Below are 19,525 nucleotides of genomic sequence, written 5' to 3'. Positions count from 1 at the left end.
CCAAACCATATTGTGCATAGTGTTGCACACTTAATTAGTTAAATGATTCATATAGATATTTTAAAAGCCTAACAGAGCTAAAATGCTGTCTACTTGTATTAAGGTAATTAAGGTCATTCTCACAGGGAGAGCTGTTGTCTTTACATTTGTGCCACTCAGTGGGACTGTCACCTTGTCGTGGTGAGGGGGCTTGTGTACCTCAACGACCCTTCAGAGATATGTCGGTGGGAGGTAACTCTCAGCAGGTCTAACCAAACCAGACAGGTCTAGGTCTGGTCAAGTAAAGAGTGAGAATTGTATGCTGGAATGTCAGAACATTACAACAGACAGGTAATCTGTCACAACTAGCCAGAGAGATGAGAAGATACAACCTGAGCATTATTGAGGTGAAATAACAACCACCAGGGTGAAACCTTCCTTTGCTCTGGAAGCACAAATGAAGAAGACCCACAAAAACATGGAGTTGGACTACTTCTGTGAAAAAATGCAGCAACGAGCCTGATTGAGTGAAAGCCAATGTCTGCAAGAATGATCACAGCCAGATTTACATCTAAAGGGTGCAACACTACATTCATACAGTGCTATGCTCCAACCAGCTCAGCTGACTTCGAAAAGACGCCTTCTATCAACAGCCCGGGCAGTTATTCAAAAATTACCCAAAAGAGACATCCAAATTGTATTGGGGGACATAAATACCAAGACCAGAAAGGACAATGATAACTGGAGGGGCACAATTGGGAGAGATGGTCTAGGACAGATGAATGAGAATGGTCTTCTGTTCAGACTTCTGTGCCTTCAATGAGCTGGCAATTGGAAGTCTTTTCCCACAACAAACCCACCCACAAAGCCACATGGATATCCCCAGACCACCGAACAGAAAACCAGATTGATCACATAACAATAACCAGGAAATGGAGAAGAGTTCTCCTGGATGTCAGAGTCAAAAGAGGGTCTGACATCGAGTCAGACCATCACCTCCTGGTTGGGGAATTCCAGATGAAGTTGGGAGTAAAGAGCACGGTGGGCAGTAGGGTGCAGAGGCGATTTGAGATCAGAAAACTACTAAATAACTAGATATGCCAGGAATTGGGCAATATCTCTATTAAACAGATTTCAAGCATTGGCAGAGGGAGAAATAAAATCATTGATGAAGTGGTCAAGATTTGTGAAGCCATGTGAAGAAGTTAGGAGAAAAGACAATCACAGATGACACCTGGAAAAAAATAGAGGCAAGGAGGGAGACCAAACTTAGCAGGGAATGGATGACGCCAAGTAAAAGTATGCAACAGGAATACCAACACAAAAACAAGGTGGTTAGAAAGAGATGCAAGAGGGACAAGAAAGCACACACTGAACAACTTGCTAGCGAGGCGGAGGTGGCAGCCAAGCAACACAATTCCAAGGAGTTGTATAAGATCACCAGAAAGCTGGCCCGGGAAGAACAGGAGCCAAAGCCACTCCATCCGAGACAAACGTGGAAACCTTCTTACCAAACAATCCCAAGAACTGTAACTCTGGAAAGTACACCTTGAGGAAAACCTAAACAGGCCTCCACCTGACTTAACCCCAGACATCATCGAAGCAACAGAAGACCTAAACATAAACTGTAGTAGGACATCCAAGGCGGAGATCAAGCGAGCTACCAAAAAGCTCAGGTTAAGCAGGGCAGGAAATTACAACATACCACATGATGTTCTAAAAACAGAAATCAGTGCCACTGCAGCGGTCTTACACATCCTACTGAATGAGATCTGGGAAAAATAAGAAGTACCAACAGAATGGAAGACAGGTTTGATTATTACAATTCCCAAGAAAGGAAACCTCAGTGAGTGCAAGAACTAGAGAGGGCTCATGCTCCTCTCAATCCTCAGCAAAATCCTCTGTCGGATCATCTTGGATAGGATGCAGGACGCATTTGATAAGAGACTCTGAAAGGAACAAGCAGGCTTGGGGAAGGACTACTCCTGTACAGACCACATTGTAACACAGGATAATCATTGAACAGTGCATTAAATGGCGGACACCATTACACAAACTTCGTAGACTTGTTTCTGTCTAGACTGTCTATGGAAACTGCTACGGCATCCCTCAAAATCAGCAGTCAGTCAGGAAAGCAAAGGCTAGCTTTTTCAAACAGAAATGTGCATCCTGTACCTCTAACTCCAAAAAGTTTTGGGACACTAAAGTCCATGGAGAACAAGAGCACCTCCTCCCAGTTGCCCACTGCAGTAAGGCTAGGTAACCCGGTCACCACCGATAAATCCATGATAATCAAACATTTCAATAAGCATTTCTCTACGGCTGGCCATGCTTTCCTCCTGGCTAACCCAACCCCGGCCAACAGCTCTGCCCCCCCGCAGCTACTTGCCCGAGCCTCCCCAGCTTCTCCTTCACCCAAATCCAGATAGCAGATGTTCTGAAAGCGCTGCAAAACTTGGACCCGTACAAATCAACAGGACTAGACAATCTGGACACTCTCTTTCTAAAATTATCCGCCACCATTGTTGCAACCTCTATTACCAGTCTGTTCAACCTCTCTTTCGTATCGTTCAAGATCCATAAAGACTGGAAAGCTGCCGCGGTCATCCCCCTCTTCAAAGGGGGTGACACTCTAGACCCAAACTGTTATAGACCTATATCCATCCTGCCCTGCCTCTCTCAAGTCTTTGAAAGCCAAGTTAATAAACAGATCACTGACCATTTAGAATCCCACCATACATTCTCTGCTGTGCAATCCGGTTTCCGAGCTGGTCACGGGTGCACCTCAGCCACGCTCAAGGTACTAAACAATATCATAACCGCCTTCGATAAAAGACAGTACTGTGCAGCCATCTTCATCGACCTGGCCAAAGCTTTCAACTCTATCAATCACCGTATTCTTATCGGCAGACTCAATAGCCTTGGTTTCTCAAATGACTGCCTTGCCTGGTTCGAGTCCAGTGTGTCAAATCGGAGGGCCTGTTGTCAGGACCTCTGGCAGTCTCTATGGGGGTACCACAGGGTTCAATTCTCTGGCCGACTATTTTTTCTGTATATAGCAATGATGTCGCTCTTGCTGCAGGTGATTCCCTGATCCACCTCTACGCAGATGACACCATTCTGTATACTTCTGGCCCTTCTTTGGACACTGTGTTAACTAACCTCCAAACGAGCTTCGATGCCATACAACACTCCTTCCGTGGCCTCCAACTGCTCTTAAACGCTAGTAAAACCAAATGCATGCTTTTCAACCGTTCGCTGCCCGCACCCGCCCGACCGACTAGCATCAGTACCCTGGACGGTTCTGACCTAGAATATGTGGACAACACCAAATACCTAGGTGTCTGGCTAGACTGTAAACTCCCCTTCCAGACTCATATCAAACCTCTCATATCCAAAATCAAATCTAGAATTGGCTTTCTATTTCACAACAAAGCATCCTTCACTCACGCCGCCAAACTTACTATCCTACTGATCCTCGACTTTGGCGATGTTATCTACAAAATAGCTTCCAATACTCTACTCAGCAAACTGGATGCAGTCTATCACAGTGCCATCCGTTTTGTTACCAAAGCCCCTTATACCACCCACCACTGCGACCTGTATGCTCTAGTCCGCTGGCCCTCGCTACATATTCGTCACCAGACCCACTGGCTCCAGGTCATCTATAAGTCTATGCTATGTAAAGCTCCGCCTTATATCAGCTTACTGGTCACGATAACAACACCTACCCGTAGCACGCGCTCCAGCAGGTATATCTCACTGGTCATCCCCAAAGCCAACACCTCCTTTGGGGGCCTTTCCTTCCAGTTCTCTGCTGACAGTGACTGGAACGAATTGCAAAAATCTCTGAAGCTGGAGATTTATGTTTCCCTCACTAACATTAAACATCAGCTATCTTAGCAGCTAACCGATCGCTGTAGCTGTTCATAGTCCATCTGTAAATAGCCCACCAAATCTACCTACCTCATCCCCATATTGTTTTTATTTACTTTTCTGCTCTTTTGCACACCAGTATTTTTTATTTTTTATTTATTTTACCTTTATTTAACCAGGCAAGTCAGTTAAGAACACATTCTTATTTTCAATGACGGCCTGGGAACAGTGGGTTAACTGCCTGTTCAGTGGCAGAACGACAGATTTGTACCTTGTCAGCTCGAGGGTTTGAACTCGCAACCTTCCGGTTACTAGTCCAACGCTCTAACCACTAGGCTACGCTGCCGCCCCCAGTATCTCTATTTGCACATCATCATCTGCTCATTTATCACTCCAGTGTTAATCTGCTAAATTGTCATTCCTTCGCTACTATGGCCTATTTATTGCCTTACCCCCTCACGCCATTTGCACAAACTGTATATAGAATTTCTTTTTTTCTATTGTGTTATTGATTGTACACTTGTTTATTCCATGTGTAACTCTGTGTTGTTGTTTGTGTCACAGTGCTTTGCTTTATCTTGGCCAGGTCGCAGTTGTAAATGAGAACTTGTTCTCAACTAGCTTGCCTGGCTAAATAAAAGTGAAAAAATATATATATATATATGTAAATCTGATAAGGAGTATGTATGAAGGGTTCACTTGCCAGGTCACTTCCAACAGAATTTGATGACAAACTCCATCTCAAAACTGGAGTATCCCAAGTCTGCTTTACGATCCCCTCTGCTTTCACTAATAGCCATTGATTGGACCATGAATAGAGCCACAGCCCACCAAAAAACAGGGATCCAGTGGGGCCTATTCGCTCAACTGGAGGACCTGGCTTTGGACTCTGAACGTCAAAAGCAAATGCAACAAATGCAACAAAAAACAGAATGACTATAGGAAAACAGCAGGCAACTTGGCCTCAAAATGTGGTTAATATCAAGATTCTGACAATAAAAAAACACATCCCCCGGAAAACCCACCATTGATGGGAAAACTACTGAAAACGTGCCTGACTGTCTACCTTGGAAGCAACATCAGCACTGAGGGGGGAGGTGACAAGGATGTTAAGCTATGCTTCAGCAAAGCTCAACATGCTTTCATGACACTCCGCCCCATATGGCTCTCATCACAGCTCTCCTTAAACACCAAGATTCGCACAATTCCTAATCAATAAACTTCCTGTCTTCACAAACAACTCCCTGCGTTACATTCTGATGATATGGTGGCTAAACAAAATATCCAACTTAAGGAAAAAAATGTATACAGGAGGCTTATTAGCAATGTAATCAGTAGAAGGAAATAGAGATGGATTGGACATAGAGTACACTCAGTAAAGACACATCAAACATAAGACAAGCACTGGACTATTGCCTGGAAACTCAACTTTGAATTATATTAAATACTACGTCGGGCAGAAAAAAACATTTGAATCTGGAACGTTTCCTCTTACGACCAGAATGTTGAATACGATTATATTTTAACGCACGTAACCGGTTATCCATGCATCTTGTCCTTTTGGCGGTAGGAATGTGAGACAATACATACACTTTTCAAAGCGCTGGTAGTGCATTCCGATTTCTAACACCTGAAGCATGTGCACAAAATAAAAATACTTGCACGAGACGCATGCATACTTGCCAAGCGCGTGCACGTGTTTACATAATTCTGAGCATGCTTCAGGTGATAGAAATCTGAACGCACTACCTGCGCTTGGAAAAGTTGATGTAATTATACTTTCCTTTAGATATATTGTTTCCCGAAGTAGAATTCAATGCAATTCAACGTTGGGTTTCAAGGCAAATTGACTTAAACCCAGAAGAAAAAAGAAAGCAGGGAAGGCCTAAAAACAACTGGAGATGCTCCACTCTTCAATGACGAAGTAAAGTGGGGGTCTCCTGGCTAGAGGAGAAAGTCCTTGCACAGAAGAGAGTGAGGTGGAGATCCATGGTGGACGCCCTATGCTCCCAAGGGGACAAAGACGTTTAAGTCAAGACTCAGACAGGGGTGGGTATGTGTTGTAGATGTCTCCCATGCTACCTCCAGAGGTCGTTTGGGAGACATTTGAATCAAGATCTCTCTTTACTAAGTATCTCTCCTGGACCTATTCTGTGTAATCAAAGTAGTGTAGTGTAAAGAGACTCTAAGTAAACCATGTTTCACTTCACATACTTAAAGGCCCAGTGCAGTCAAAATTCTGTTTTCCTGTGTGTTGTATCATATTGCACAACAGCTGATGACACTAACACTGTAAATGTGTGATTTCCTGATAGTTGCTGGTTGAGAATACAAGCTAGGACCTTCTTATCGGCAGGTTTTGCATGGGTGGAGTTTTGACTTGCCAGGTGCCATCACCAGGCATTATAAGTTATTATAAACTGGGTGGTTCGAGCCCTGAATGCATATTGGGCAAGAAAATACATCAGCAAATCTATAAATCAGTACCTAGTACAATAGAATGCATCTATATCAAATACGAAATATACAAGCAAAATATATACATGGCAAGTGATCACATGGCTCATCTATGGTTTGCATGTAACAACGCCTGCATAGGCATTAGCAAAATAACAGAAGGCTGAAACACAACATACTTTTTGCATTCATACTTTCAGCATATAAAGGTGTCAAAACCAATTAGGCCATGAATGCAATCATAATTTAGTTTAGTCCAAAAGGCAACTATTGAACACTCTGAAATCTGAGTGGTAGTTAGGATAGGGTTGTGAAAAGGGTCAATTCTGGTGGCGTTTATGCCAAGATTTGTACAGCCAGATGAGAGTTTGACGCTAGCGAAAACGAGGCTGAAGTTAAAATCAGCTGATAGAGGCAACAGCCAAGCTTAGCTGAAGCCAGCGAGAGCAGAAGAGCCATCTTCCCGACCAGGGAGAGTGGAAGAGTGGGGGACTGTTGAGACAATTTGGAGGGACCCCGGTGTCGTTCGAAGGCTCGAAGACACAACGTGGGAACGGTAGGACTACCGGTGTCAGTAGGGAAGAAGGGTCTTTTTTTTTTTCAGTATTTGGACTCGGAGTCATCGGGAACCAGTGGGGCTCGAGCGAAGAAGCTTTAAAAAATATATAAATACAAAGGCAAATAAATTCGAGTCAAGTCTATTCGCTAATAGAGTAGATGTGCAATCCAACAAATATAAAACTAACCGTGCACCACTTACCGAAAACCGTTGCTCGAAAATAGTATGTATTCAGTCAAGTTTGACGGATGTGTAGGTCTTTAAAGGTGTCAAGGTAAACAAACACCAAAGCCCCTGTTGGAGCGGGTGCTGCTCTAGCTAGCTAGCTAGCTAGCTAGGGCTTTGAGACATGGATTAGGACCAAGGGTATCCTGCCAGAGACAGTGTTTGAAAGAATATTAGCTAATTTTTACGATGTTGACCACAAATTACAACTCCTAGCTACTACAATTGTGAATAATGCCAATCGAGACTCTTGTATTTTTAAGATGCTAGCTAGCTGATTTAGCAACCTACTCTTGTTGGCCAGTGTTCGCTTACTACTGTAGTTAGCTGGCTAGTTAGCATTAGCAGATAGTTTAGCTAGTTGGCTAATGCTAGCTATTAGCAAGCTATCAGCTCCTCAAGCTTGAGTAGTGAGTGTCTGTCAAGGAAAGCTACCGTCTCTCATTCTATGTGGATTTCACTTGTTATTTTATTCACGTTTTATCCACAGGGGAAATTAAATAGGCCTGCTAGGTTGTATTGCTTGCAAGCTTTTGGAACATTATGTTCAGTTGTCTCGACACGGGCAGTGTGTAGCACAGCTGATTCATCGAAGAGGTTGGAAATGGAGGAAAACAAGTTACGTTTATGTAGATTTAATTTTAAAGTAAAGTACAATAGTTGACGACAATATTTATTTGGACGAGTTGGGTTAATCGTAGCCAATGTAGAACGTGTTAAATTAAAATTAGTTAGATAAGAACCCTATCGATATGTGTCTATGGGTGACTTGTAAGTGAGTGGGGTCGTCTCCCTCGAAGTACTGTCCACTCAACTAGACAGTCAAGCAGAAACAGTCCAACTCGAAACTGTGTGGTGGTAGTGGACAGAAACTAAATTGTTACCGGACTAGGATCAACTTTCTCAGACGACATGGATATACGGTGTCTCAGATAAGTTATCACCCTAAATGGCAAGCCCTTGGTAAGAAAGATGAGGAAAAAGTTAATTGAGTGACCTAGTTGTGCCTCTCTTTTCCAGATATACTGAATACTAATTTGGTACAATTTGTGACAAAGTATTTTTCCCCCTACTGTTTAGAATGGATATTATTGTTTTATTGTGTAGCTCGCCTGCAAGACTACAGTGAGCTCTCAGCAGTGTTTTGGTTGTGTTGCGCTCACCCCTCCCCCAACTTTTACTGGAGACTTGTGGAAGTGTTCTTTCCTTCTGCTGCCTGTCAGTGGTGGGCCACTCTCACCCTTTTATTTTTTTAATCCTTTGACGGAAGGCCTTGGTTATTGTACAGTCCACTTGAATCCCGTGTTATAGAGCCTACAGTGGATGTAATGGAACTAATGTTCGCCGAGTGGGAAGACGGAGAAAGGTTCTCCTTCGAAGATTCTGACCGGTTCGAGGAGGACTCGCTCTGCTCCTTCATATCAGAAGCTGAGAGTCTGTGTCAGAACTGGAGGGGATGGAGAAAACAGTCTGGGGGACCAAATTCTCCTACAGTTAAGATTAAAGGTAAACACACACATTCTATTACTCGTAATCACATCCTCTTGTTACACTTTCAGTGTCCTCATATTGACCTTTGACCATTTAAAACCACTTGATGCCTGTTGCAAAATAACATTGTGGTGGCCAGCATGGGTTCTCCTTTCTCTCATTACTTAAAGTGCCTGTGATGATGGATCCAAATCATCTGAAAGCCTGTCTTGAATCAGAATTTGTTGTTTGTCTTGGACGTCAGTGTTTTCTTGTGAAAATCTCAAACATTACACTCATGCATTAGCCTGTTTTCAGAATAGAAAGTTCACAAGATACGTCAATGTAACTATACACATCAATCTCCAAAGTAATTTATAAAATGTAATATTTCACATTATCTTCACTAAGAGCCAATTTATGCTTGATCTGAAAATGTGGTCGGAGGCACTGTATGGATGGTGTGACGCAATTACGGAGCCTCTGGCAGCACGCAGAGGCCAAATTTAGCTCTGTACCGCATCACCGTGCGACTCACAAAATTTGTAACAATTCAGAGGGCTCTGTATAGCTCCACATTGACATGATTGGTTGACGGTAGGTGAGGACTGGAGGTCCTATATAAATACAAACTCACTTCGTTGACAACAGCTCTGCGCTGCTCCGCGAAGCGCAAGAACTTTGAATGCACTGACTTCTGCAGAGGCTGTATCACTCTAAATGCTGCTCTGCCAATGAAGAAGTAGTGCCTTTTATTGTACATTTGAATAATGGTGTAGGCCTACAATTGTAAACTGCTTTGATCAGTGTAGCCTAGTTAAAAATAATTAATTTGGTCCTAATTTCCAGTTGGTTGTCCTGTCCTCATCATTTGACCATTGATCATTTAGGCTGTGTGAATTTTACATAGGCCTTATGGCCTTCCTAGCATACCATTTTCCCAGAATTTAGGCATAGCAAGCTTGTTCTCTCAGAATGAAGCCCATTTGTTGACTGCACAACAACAGCCCATGTTGCTCTGCTGCTTATTCTTTGGAGAGTCCTCAAAGGGCTCTGAACTCATCAGTATGGGACACTTTGCCAATGGGAGTGCAAGTGCTGGCTGCCCATGTCACTGAGTCCTCATTTAATTTAGGCCTATTGGCTGTGATGTCATTGATGATAACCCATTAGTTTATATGCAGGATAGTTTCTATAATACTTGCATAATGTCATTTCTTTCTACAACCCCCTAACCTCAGGTCTACAACATTGTCCTCCAAAATGTATTACTTACTTTCTCTACCAAAGTAGATCATGTTGTATAGGCTAGGCAGCCTACCGGTTAAGAGTGTTGGGTCAGTAACAGAAAGGTTGCTGGTTCAAATCCCGAGTAAAGTACGTGGAAACTCTGTAACTGTGCCCTTGAGCAAGGCCCTTAACCCTTATTTGCTCCAGGGGTGCTGCACTACTATTGCTGATCCTGTAAAACCACACATTTCACTGCACACATCCGGTGTATGTGACATGCATAAATACTGAACAAAAATATAAACGCACCATGTAAAGTGTTAGTCCCATGTTTCATGAGCTGAAATTAAAGATCCCAGAAGTTTCCATACGTACAAAAAAGTGTATTTCTCTCAAATGTTGTGCACAAATTTGTTTACAACACTGTTAGTGAGCATTTCTCCTTTGTCAAAATAATCCATCCACCTGACAGTTGTGGCATATCAAGAAGCTGATTAAACAGCAGAATCATTACACAGGTGCACCTTGTTCTGGGGACAATAAACAGATTCTCTAAAATGTGCAGTTTTGTCACAACACAATGCCAAGTTTTGAGGGAGCATGCAATTAGAATGTTGACTGCAGGAATGTCCCCCAGAGCTGTTACCAGAGAATGTAATGTTAATTTCTCTACCATAAGCCACATCCAACGTCATTTTAAAGAATTTGTCAGTACGACCAACCGGCCTCACAACCGCAGACCATGTGTATATCCATGCTAGCCCAGGACCTCCACATCCAGCTTCTTCACCTGCGGTAACATCTGAGACAGCTGATGAAGCTAAGGACTATTTTGGTCTGTAATGAAGCTCCTTTGTGGGGAAAAACAACTTTTGATTGGCTGGGCCTGGCTCCCCAGTGGTTGGGCTTATGCCCACCCATGGCTGCACCCCTGCTCAGCCATGTGAAATCCATAGATTAGGGCCTAATATTTTTTTTTCTAATTGACAGATTTTTTTGTTTGAACTATAACTAAGTAAAATCGTTAATTATTGCATGTTGTGTTTATTTTGGTTCTCTCTCTCTCTATATATATATTTTTTTTTAAAACTTTGGTTTCATTGAGCATAGTGCTGTTGGAGTGACTTAATCTGTCAATGATTTGTAATGTTGGCCGACCTGGCTGTGTGGGTGGAGTTGTACACTGGGGTCTGTCCGTCCGTCTGTGAGTGGGGGTCCTGGAGTCTCAGCTGAGTTCTCTGAGCTGGCTTATTGGACGGCAGCTGGGGAGGGGTAAACAGAGCGCCGACCCGTGTGGGTTGTACAAGCAAGTAAGGAACCGGCGGGGGGGCGGGGGGGGGGGGAAGAAATATTTATTAGAAGCCTCAGCTAGGGGAGTTTGGTAGGAGGGTGTGTGTGCGGTCAGGCCTGTGTGTTTATGTTTAAGGAGTGGTAGGGGAAGGGTGGAGTGGAGTCAGCTGTGGGCTGCATAGAGGGCTTTGTCTTGTGCAGGTCATTCAGTTCAGAGCTGGGGATTGTGGTTTAGTAATACAAAACCCAATTTTATCAGTCTGTGTATTTCTGCTGATCTTGCATGAAAGAGTTGCCAAACCTCAAAATACTCATCTAAAGTCACTGTCAGATTCCCCAAAAAGCGAGATCAGTAAGAAATGTTACTGAAGGTTACACCTTGAAGGCTAGCTTATATCTACTGAGCCTGGTTCGATTCCAGGCTGTATCATAACCCGCCTTGATTGGGAGTCCCATAGGGCGGCACACAATTGGGCCAGCATCGTTAGGGTTTGGCCGAGGTAGGCTGTCATTGTAGATAAGAATTTGTTCTTAACTGACTTACAGAGTTAAAGGTTAAATAAATATATTTATCTCAATTGCTCAAAATGTAGGGTACGGTTAGGGTTTTGGTTAGGCCCTATGCATCTGTTGGCTCTGTTGATCTATTTCTTTCTAACCACAGACTGGAGAGAGACAGTAAGCACACAACCTACTGGGCATGTGTGTGAGCAGCAATCCTTCACCACTCTACAATGGAACAGCTATTTGAGCGTGGCACCCCCCTGCTCTCTCCTGATTGGTCAGTAAGGAGTTAGTCACCATGCAACTGGCAGTGACTGGATGGCAACAAAGACTCTGCGAGACCCTGTTACGGCACCCTCGTTGCTGTTACTGGGCTCCCCCTATTTTTCTCTTTCCCTCTCTCCCTCGCTCTCCTTCCTATTTGTAGCTTACAGGGGAGCAGGTGTTTATAGTAATGCTGAGCGATTTAACCAAAATGTTGTTCTTTTCCCAAAGTTATTAAACAACGAAATTGACCGATGTCTGTTCAATTACTATAATTCCATTATTTTTTTTGTGAGCTCAACGTGTTGTTTCTCTAGAGAGAAATCAAGTCATTCACGAGATAAATTAGGCTAAGAGCTTTGTGGGACGCTGGGCTGCTTGGAAGTTGCAGTTTTCATTAGGCAAATATTGAACTTAAGTTCAGTGCAGAAACATGATAATTAACTACAATGACCATAATCCATTGTGCCTATTTCTGACCACAGACCTAAGCGCATATACACACAGACCGCATGAGAGAGGAATAGAGAGCAATAGTAATGCTGTTTTTTTGTAGGTACTAACAGAGGCTACCTCTGCCATGGGTCGATGGCCAAAGCCTATGAGGAAATATTTATTTTTATTTTTTATGTTTAGGCTTTGTGGATAAATGCTGAAAATAAGGTCTGTGGTAAACACAGGCTTAGGATATCTTAAATGTTTTGTTCTATGAGATAATCTGATCACATAACACCACGTTTTGTGAATTTTGAAGCATTTATGTAATCAAAACAAGTAAAACGCTAACGATGTGCTAACATGTAAAAAAAAAAAAACATTGCATGCCTTTGTTGTCTAGCTAACAGGCTTAGTTTACCTTATCAGACAGACCTTATCAACATCGTCTGGGAACCGAAAAAACTAGCATCTTCCTGCTGAAGAGGGATGGTTGCAGCCTGGAGCAAACCAAAATACCATCCTTGCGTTTTTGTTCAAGCTGATAAGCTGAAAGCTAACTAGCTTATTTGGCGGACTGCAGCATAGACAACTTTGCGTGGTTGGTGTTGTGACTTGAAAAATGTTGCGGCTAATGTAGTTCCATTTCTGAAAGCGACTTATCAACTGACTTATTTTGAGCACATAAAGGTCATCCATCTTAACGGACTGATATTATCTCATAGTAGAACATTTATAAGATCTCCCAAGCCTGCGTTAACCTCAGACCTTATTTTCGGTGTATATCCCAAAACTCCATTAATTTCCCCCATAACAATGCCTAATATACCAAAGTTATAAAATGCTAACTAGTTTCGGACTACAACCTGGCGAGCTCTATGACACTGCCAGTTTGTGAGGTAGCACTACACGATTTGATAGTTGATGTTGGATAATAAGCAGTCTTGAAAGTATGCTTATCTACTTGGAAGAACTTGTCAAATTAAAGAACTAGTAAAACTGCTAGCCGAGCTAAATAGGATGCTGGCTGGCTGCTACTGCCTGAGCAGAGATGTTTAAGGAATTAAAAAATAAGTAATCAAATAAAAACAGTAATATACTCAACTTAAATATTTTATTAAAGTAAGTCATGTGAGTTAATGATGGAGTAATGGAGTAAGCAGTAATGTGCGTTCACTACCATCATGGGGCTCTTATTGTTAATATTCATTCAACCCACTGTCAGTGTCAGGAAAAAGGCAGTTGATGGCTGAGGGAAGCTCAAATCATTTTAATGTCATAATTTGATAATGTATTAAATGTTTTTTGTAACAAAACCGAATAAAAAAATAAAAATAAATAATAGAATCGAAACGGCACCAATCACTCAGCACTATTGGGTTGGGTTGGGTCAACATGAAATTGAGAGACAATGCAGCCTGTTCTGCGTCATCCTGAAAATGGAGTCATATCTTGTCAAAACCTTTATTGTTATTCAAACATGAAATCTTTAAAGACTTGCATCAACACATTTCCTTTTTAGGCATTAATAACCAAGTCTGAAGTGTTTGAGCATTAATTTTAAAACATTTACTAACAATTTAACACCCTTTTGAATAAATTGTCCAAAACATGTCCTTAAAAATCTCATTACCTGAATGGTCTGAAAACATCAAGAACATTAGGAAAGCTAATACATTTTCACATTTAAAAATATTGAATATTAACAGTCAGTTACTTGAAATACTATAGTATAAATATATTTTTAAATTTATTTGATTTTGACTTTCTCTCATTACCGCAACACCTTCCGCAATCTACAACCTAATATTTTTGATATTTCATTGAAACCTGACATATTTTCAAAAATGTGGCAAGCCTGCATTTAAAAGCAAACTACTATTTTTCCTTTGATTAAATTAACATAAAATGTTATTACCTGTTGCAGTGCTTCAAAAGTACCTAACAAACAGGCTAAAATCAGAGAATACATACAAAAACATTAGAACAGCACATGTCATTGTCACTACACACACTGGCCTGTACATTGTCCCTTGGGGATGATATTTCTATGACCCCCAAGCTTGTGCAGCTTTATCTTCAAGCCAAAGTTTTCTTGCGCTTTGCAAGCACATGTTTCTCTATCTGACTCTTCGCTGGCCAATCCAAAGTGGCTCATATTTAAAGAATTGAGCCTGGGAAAGGTTGTGCCTTGGATTCTTAGACAGAAATCTTCTTAGAAGATTTGCCATAGTGTCTGTTAAGGCTCTCTTACGGAATATCTTGGCCTTTTACCGAACTTCTCTGGATTTCCCATTTATTACAGTGGAGATGAAGGAAGCGGCTAACAAGTTTACGCATTTGTCTTCTGGCTGTTATTGGCTAATGTTCTCTGATGACCTCTCTTTGTAGTTTTCTTCTGGACCTTTCTGCCTTCCATGTTGACAATTACCTGCTTCCTCTTGGCCATCATCTCAAGTCTTTTCAGTTTTTTCTTCAGGTTGCCCATCTCTTTGGTTCTCTCCAGCAGCTTCTCTTCTGTGTTGCTCAACTTTGACCTCAATTTTGATATTGTTTTCTTTCTTATGTTCTTCTTTTTGGGTGATTCCTTTGGGGTAGATATCTTCATTGGTCCTGGTGTCTGTAGAGATTAGAGGTCGACCGATTACGCGGAATGGCCGATTTAATTAAGGCAGATTTCAAGTTTTCATAACAATAGGAAACCGGTATTTTTGGACGCCAATTTGGATGTTTTTTTTTTTTTTTTACACCTTTAACTAGGCAAGTCGGTTAAGAACACATTCTTATTTTCAATGATGGCCTAGGAACGTGGGTTAACTGCCTTGGGTTAACTGCCTTGTTCAGTGGGTTAACTGCCTTGTTTTTAGGGGCAGAACGACAGATTTTTACCTTGTCAGCTCAGGGATTCAATCTTGCAACCTTACGGTTAACTAGTCCAACGCTTTAACCACCTGCCTCACGAGGAGCCTGCCTGTTACGCGAATGCAGTAAGAAGCCAAGGTAAGTTGCTAGCTAGCATTGAACTTATCTTATCAATAATAATCACTAGTTATAACTACACATGGTTGAAAAGGACTGTCGTTGCTCCAACGTGTACCTAACCATAAACACCAATGCCTTTCTTAAAATCAATACACAGAAGTATATATTTTTAAACCTGCATATTTAGGTAAAATAAATCCAGGTTAGCAGGCAATATTATCCTGGTGAAATTGTGTCACTTCTCTTGCGTTCATTGCACGCAGAGTCAGGGTATATGCAACAGTTTGGGCCGCCTGGCTCATTGCAAACTAATTTGCCAGAATTTGACATAAATTTGACATAACATTGAAGGTTGTGCAATGTAACAGCAATATTTAGACTTAGGGATGCCACCCGTTAGATAGTATAAGGAACGGTTACGTATTTCACTGAAATAATTAATGTTTTGTTTTCGAAATGATAGTTTCCGGATTCGACCATATTAATGACCTAAGGCTCGCATTTCTGTGTGTTATTATGTTATAATTAAGTCTATGATTTGATATTTGATAGAGCAGTCTGACAGAGCGGTGGTAGGCAGCAGCAGGCTCTTAAGCATTCATTCAAACAGCACTTTCGTGCGTTTTGCCAGCAGCTCTTCACTGTGCTTCAAGCATTGCGCTGTTTATGACTTCAAGCCTATCAACTCCAGAGATTAGGCTGGTGTAATCGATGTGAAATGGCTAGCTAGTTAGCGGGGTGCGCGCTAATAGCGTTTCAAACGTCACTCGCTCTGAGACTTGGAGTAGTTGTTCCCTTGCTCTGCATGGGTAACGCTGTTTCGAGGGTGGCTGTTGTCGATGTGTTCCTGGTTCGAGCGAGGAAAGGGACGGAAGCTATACTGTTACACTGGCAATACTAAAGTGCCTATAAGAACATCCAATAGTCAAAGGTTAATGAAATACAAATGGTATAGAGAGAAATAGTCCTATAATAACTACAACCTAAAACATCTTACCTGGGAATATTGAAGACTCATGTTAAAAGGAACCACCAGCTTTCATATGTTCTCATGTTCTGAGCAGGGAACTTAAACGTTAGCTTTCTTACATGGCACATATTGCACTTTTACTTTCTTCTCCAACACTTTGTTTTTTGCATTATTTAAACCAAATTGAACATGTTTCATTATTCATTTGAGGCTAAATTGATTTTATTGATGTATTATATTAAGTTAAAATACGTGTTCATTCAGTATTGTTGTAATTGTCATTATTACAAACACATTTTTTTTTAAATCGCCCGACTAATCGGAATCTGCTTTTTTGGTCTGCTTTTTTGGTCCTCCAATAATCTGTATCGGTGTTGAAAAATCATAATCGGTCCACCTCTAGTAGAGATGTCTCTCTTTTTAGGAGTTGAGTTGATGGCAGGGACATTTACCTGCTGAGGTGAGAATGACTGTTCTGTTGTGGAGGCTGTGTCTTCTTGAAGATTTTGACAAACTTCTTAATTTTGCTTCTTGAACATGTTGAAGTGTGTCATCTTCCTCGCTTGATGGTGTTATGTCCAAAACTGCTTTTAGGTTTTTCTTTCTTCTGTAATACCTTTGAGTTTTCCCGGCACTCTTCTTTTCATGTTGCTTCTTTGTCAGATCTTGAGTTTTCTTGATTTTACAATTTTGCTTTTGTTTTTGATATCTGGAAATGGAAAGGAAGCATGACATGAAATGAGTGTCTCAAAACATGGGAAAAATCTTACTGTTATGGACATGTCATCCTATAGTGGAGACTGAATGGCTTACTGACTTTGTGTGTATATCCTATAGAAGGGACTGAATGGCTTACATCGTGTGTGCATCCTACAGTAGGGACTGAATGGCTTACACTTACAGATTGTGCGTGGACATCCTATAGTATAAACTAAATGGCTTACTGATTTTAGTGTGTGCGCATGTGTAGACTTCCTAACACTGTAGGGTATTGACTTCCTATAGACACTCTATGAGGGCATAGACTTATATTGAATTTTGTCAGCCTTCGCTAAAGCTTTCTTTTTGTCACTTGCTGACTGTCTGCAATTAAACCGGACATAAAGCAAAATATCAACAGTTAGTAAATAATATTTAAATGAATAGTTCATATTTAAAAAATATAGTCTGTATGATTAAATTCTCATTACCGAAACAGAAGTTCTCTCTACCGCAACTGGCCTTATATTGCAGCGGTAAGTGAGAATGGTGTTGCGAAGGATGAGGAACCTTAGCATGTTATGCTAACAATAGAGAAGACATGAAGACTAAGCAAATATTTACTCAATGTACATAATTAGACATTAATGAAGTATATTTTCATAGAAAATTTTAAATCTAACGTTTTACTAAATGTGGAAAACTACCTGTATCGGTAATGATAATCAATACTGTCGTGTATGCAGGAGAATGTTTAACTTTTAACTGGAGAAATATAAAGAGATCTGCTGGTAGCCATCTTGAAGGTACTGGCAGATGTGTTGCTTCAAAATCAAACATTATTCCAAATGTTGTGTGTGTGTGTAAACAGTCTTTTAAAAATGCTTGTGGAGGATGAGAACATCAGTCATGGACACTTGACTGAAGTGAATATTCAGTTTATAATTTTTGTAATTTGAAAACATGTAGAACATCTGCTTAAATTACAACATAACATACATTCATACATAGCTGGACGCCTTGCGCTAATGACAATTTCAGCAGAAAATGCAATCAAATACAAAACTAATGAATTCCTATGTTGAAATTACTCTTTGTGCATGGTAGAGAACACTATCTTATGATATTTTGTTATATTACTAAATTACATGTTTTATATTGAATCATTACTGCCATGGTATTTTAATGGTTTCATGAGAATGACCCACAAGTGGTAGGTTTATTTAAAGGTATACTGCAAGAATCTGGCAATATTTTATATTTTTTATGACTGCCTACAGTATGAAGAAAGTTAGAGGTAGTTAACTAGTGCGAGCCAATGCTAACTAACTTTAGGTCAATGACTGGAAGTATATAGGTACTGTAGAATATACTAGATGGATTGCAGTGCCATTCCCTCATGCTTCTTCATTAGCATAAGTCTCCCTGATGAATTAGATTGCAAGGCTGCAATGGTAATAATTTTTACAGATTAAGATTTATATTTGCAATTTTTATGGAATGTGGCTGACCTTATGGTTTCCCTAGTTGTCAACACTACAGTCCAAGCCAGCTGAAGATAGGGCTGTTTCTGGGTAGGAAACTGTCTAGGATTTTTTTAGTGTCAGTTTTCTTTTCAGGGTCTCTCTAGCTTTTGAAGAGTGCTGTGTTTGGAGAAGGGGTTGTGTGCATTCAGAACCCCTCAGGAAACCCAAACCCTTCCTGGCCTGACAGGACAGGCTCCCGAACGGGCTGCAGGTTTGGCAGCTGTCCTGTGCTCTGAGAGACCAAGGGAGCTTGAAGTTATAAACAGGCCCAGCAGGTTTTTCTGACCACGTGAACTGACTTGTAACATGGGAGCCCAGGTTTTTCCTCCCAACTAAGGCTGATGGTTTTACCTGGACAGTTCACATGGTCAAGAAAAACTCTGGGCCCTAGTCATGATGAAGTCCAGGCCAGGGCCATGTTGAAAGTGTGGAGGCTTGCACCAAGGCAATGTTTTGATAGGTTTACCATGGCTTCTGACCAGCTGAACCACAGCCATCAGTTTATTTAGACTGCTTTCTTTCCTCTAAATGGTTGATGGCAGAAAAATGTATTCTCTCTTGCTCTCTGTCTGTCTGTTAGATGGTCAGGTCATCCCTCTGGTGGAGCTTTCAGCCAAGCAGGTGGCATTCCATATCCCGTTTGAGGTGGTGGAGAAGGTCTATCCTCCTGTCCCTGAGCAGCTGCAGCTACGCATCGCCTACTGGAGCTTCCCTGAGAACGAGGAGGACATCCGGTAAGGCTGGACATGCGCGCACACGCTCTGAAATCTATCAGAGATCATCTCGGATTTCCGTAATATATTCAGAGATTTTTGTGGGAATGTTGTTAAATGCCCATTGCAGTCAAAATTCTGTTTTACTGTGTTTTGTATCATATTGTACAACAGCTGAAACTTACACTGTAAAAGTGTAAAATGAGATCTGTGTTATTTCCTGGTAGTTACTGGTTGAGAATTTACACAGGACCTTTTAATCAGCAGGATTTTTGCATAGTTGGAGTTTTTTCTTGCCTGTTGACATCACCAGGCGGTATTAGTTAGACCATTAAAAGTTCCTAGA

At 41.3% G+C, this 19,525-nt stretch overlaps 1 protein-coding gene across 22 annotated transcripts in view; it reads left to right on the top strand.

The window, feature by feature from the left end:
• Positions 1–5,553: 5,553 nt before the first annotated feature.
• LOC109899707 (zinc finger SWIM domain-containing protein 8) overlaps positions 5,554–19,525 on the top strand; it is a 43,678-nt gene continuing 29,706 nt past the window's right edge. For 11 of the 22 annotated variants that reach the window (XM_031835733.1, XM_031835739.1, XM_031835720.1 and 8 more), the window contains exons 1-3: positions 5,555–5,904; positions 8,408–8,602; positions 19,047–19,200. In XM_031835733.1, coding sequence (XP_031691593.1) covers positions 5,859–5,904; positions 8,408–8,602; positions 19,047–19,200 — 395 coding nt within the window. In that variant the 5' untranslated portion in view covers positions 5,555–5,858. Of the gene's footprint in view, positions 5,905–6,498; positions 8,603–19,046; positions 19,201–19,525 lie in introns of those variants that run through there. The other 11 variants (XM_031835725.1, XM_031835734.1, XM_031835732.1 and 8 more) reach the window with 6 other exon arrangements.

Source organism: Oncorhynchus kisutch, linkage group LG11 (genome assembly GCF_002021735.2).
Source record: "Oncorhynchus kisutch isolate 150728-3 linkage group LG11, Okis_V2, whole genome shotgun sequence".
In the NCBI taxonomy this organism is placed as follows: Eukaryota; Metazoa; Chordata; class Actinopteri; order Salmoniformes; family Salmonidae; genus Oncorhynchus; species Oncorhynchus kisutch.
The sequence above is the reverse complement of the archived record's forward strand: the minus strand, read 5'-3'. Positions and strand labels throughout refer to the sequence as shown.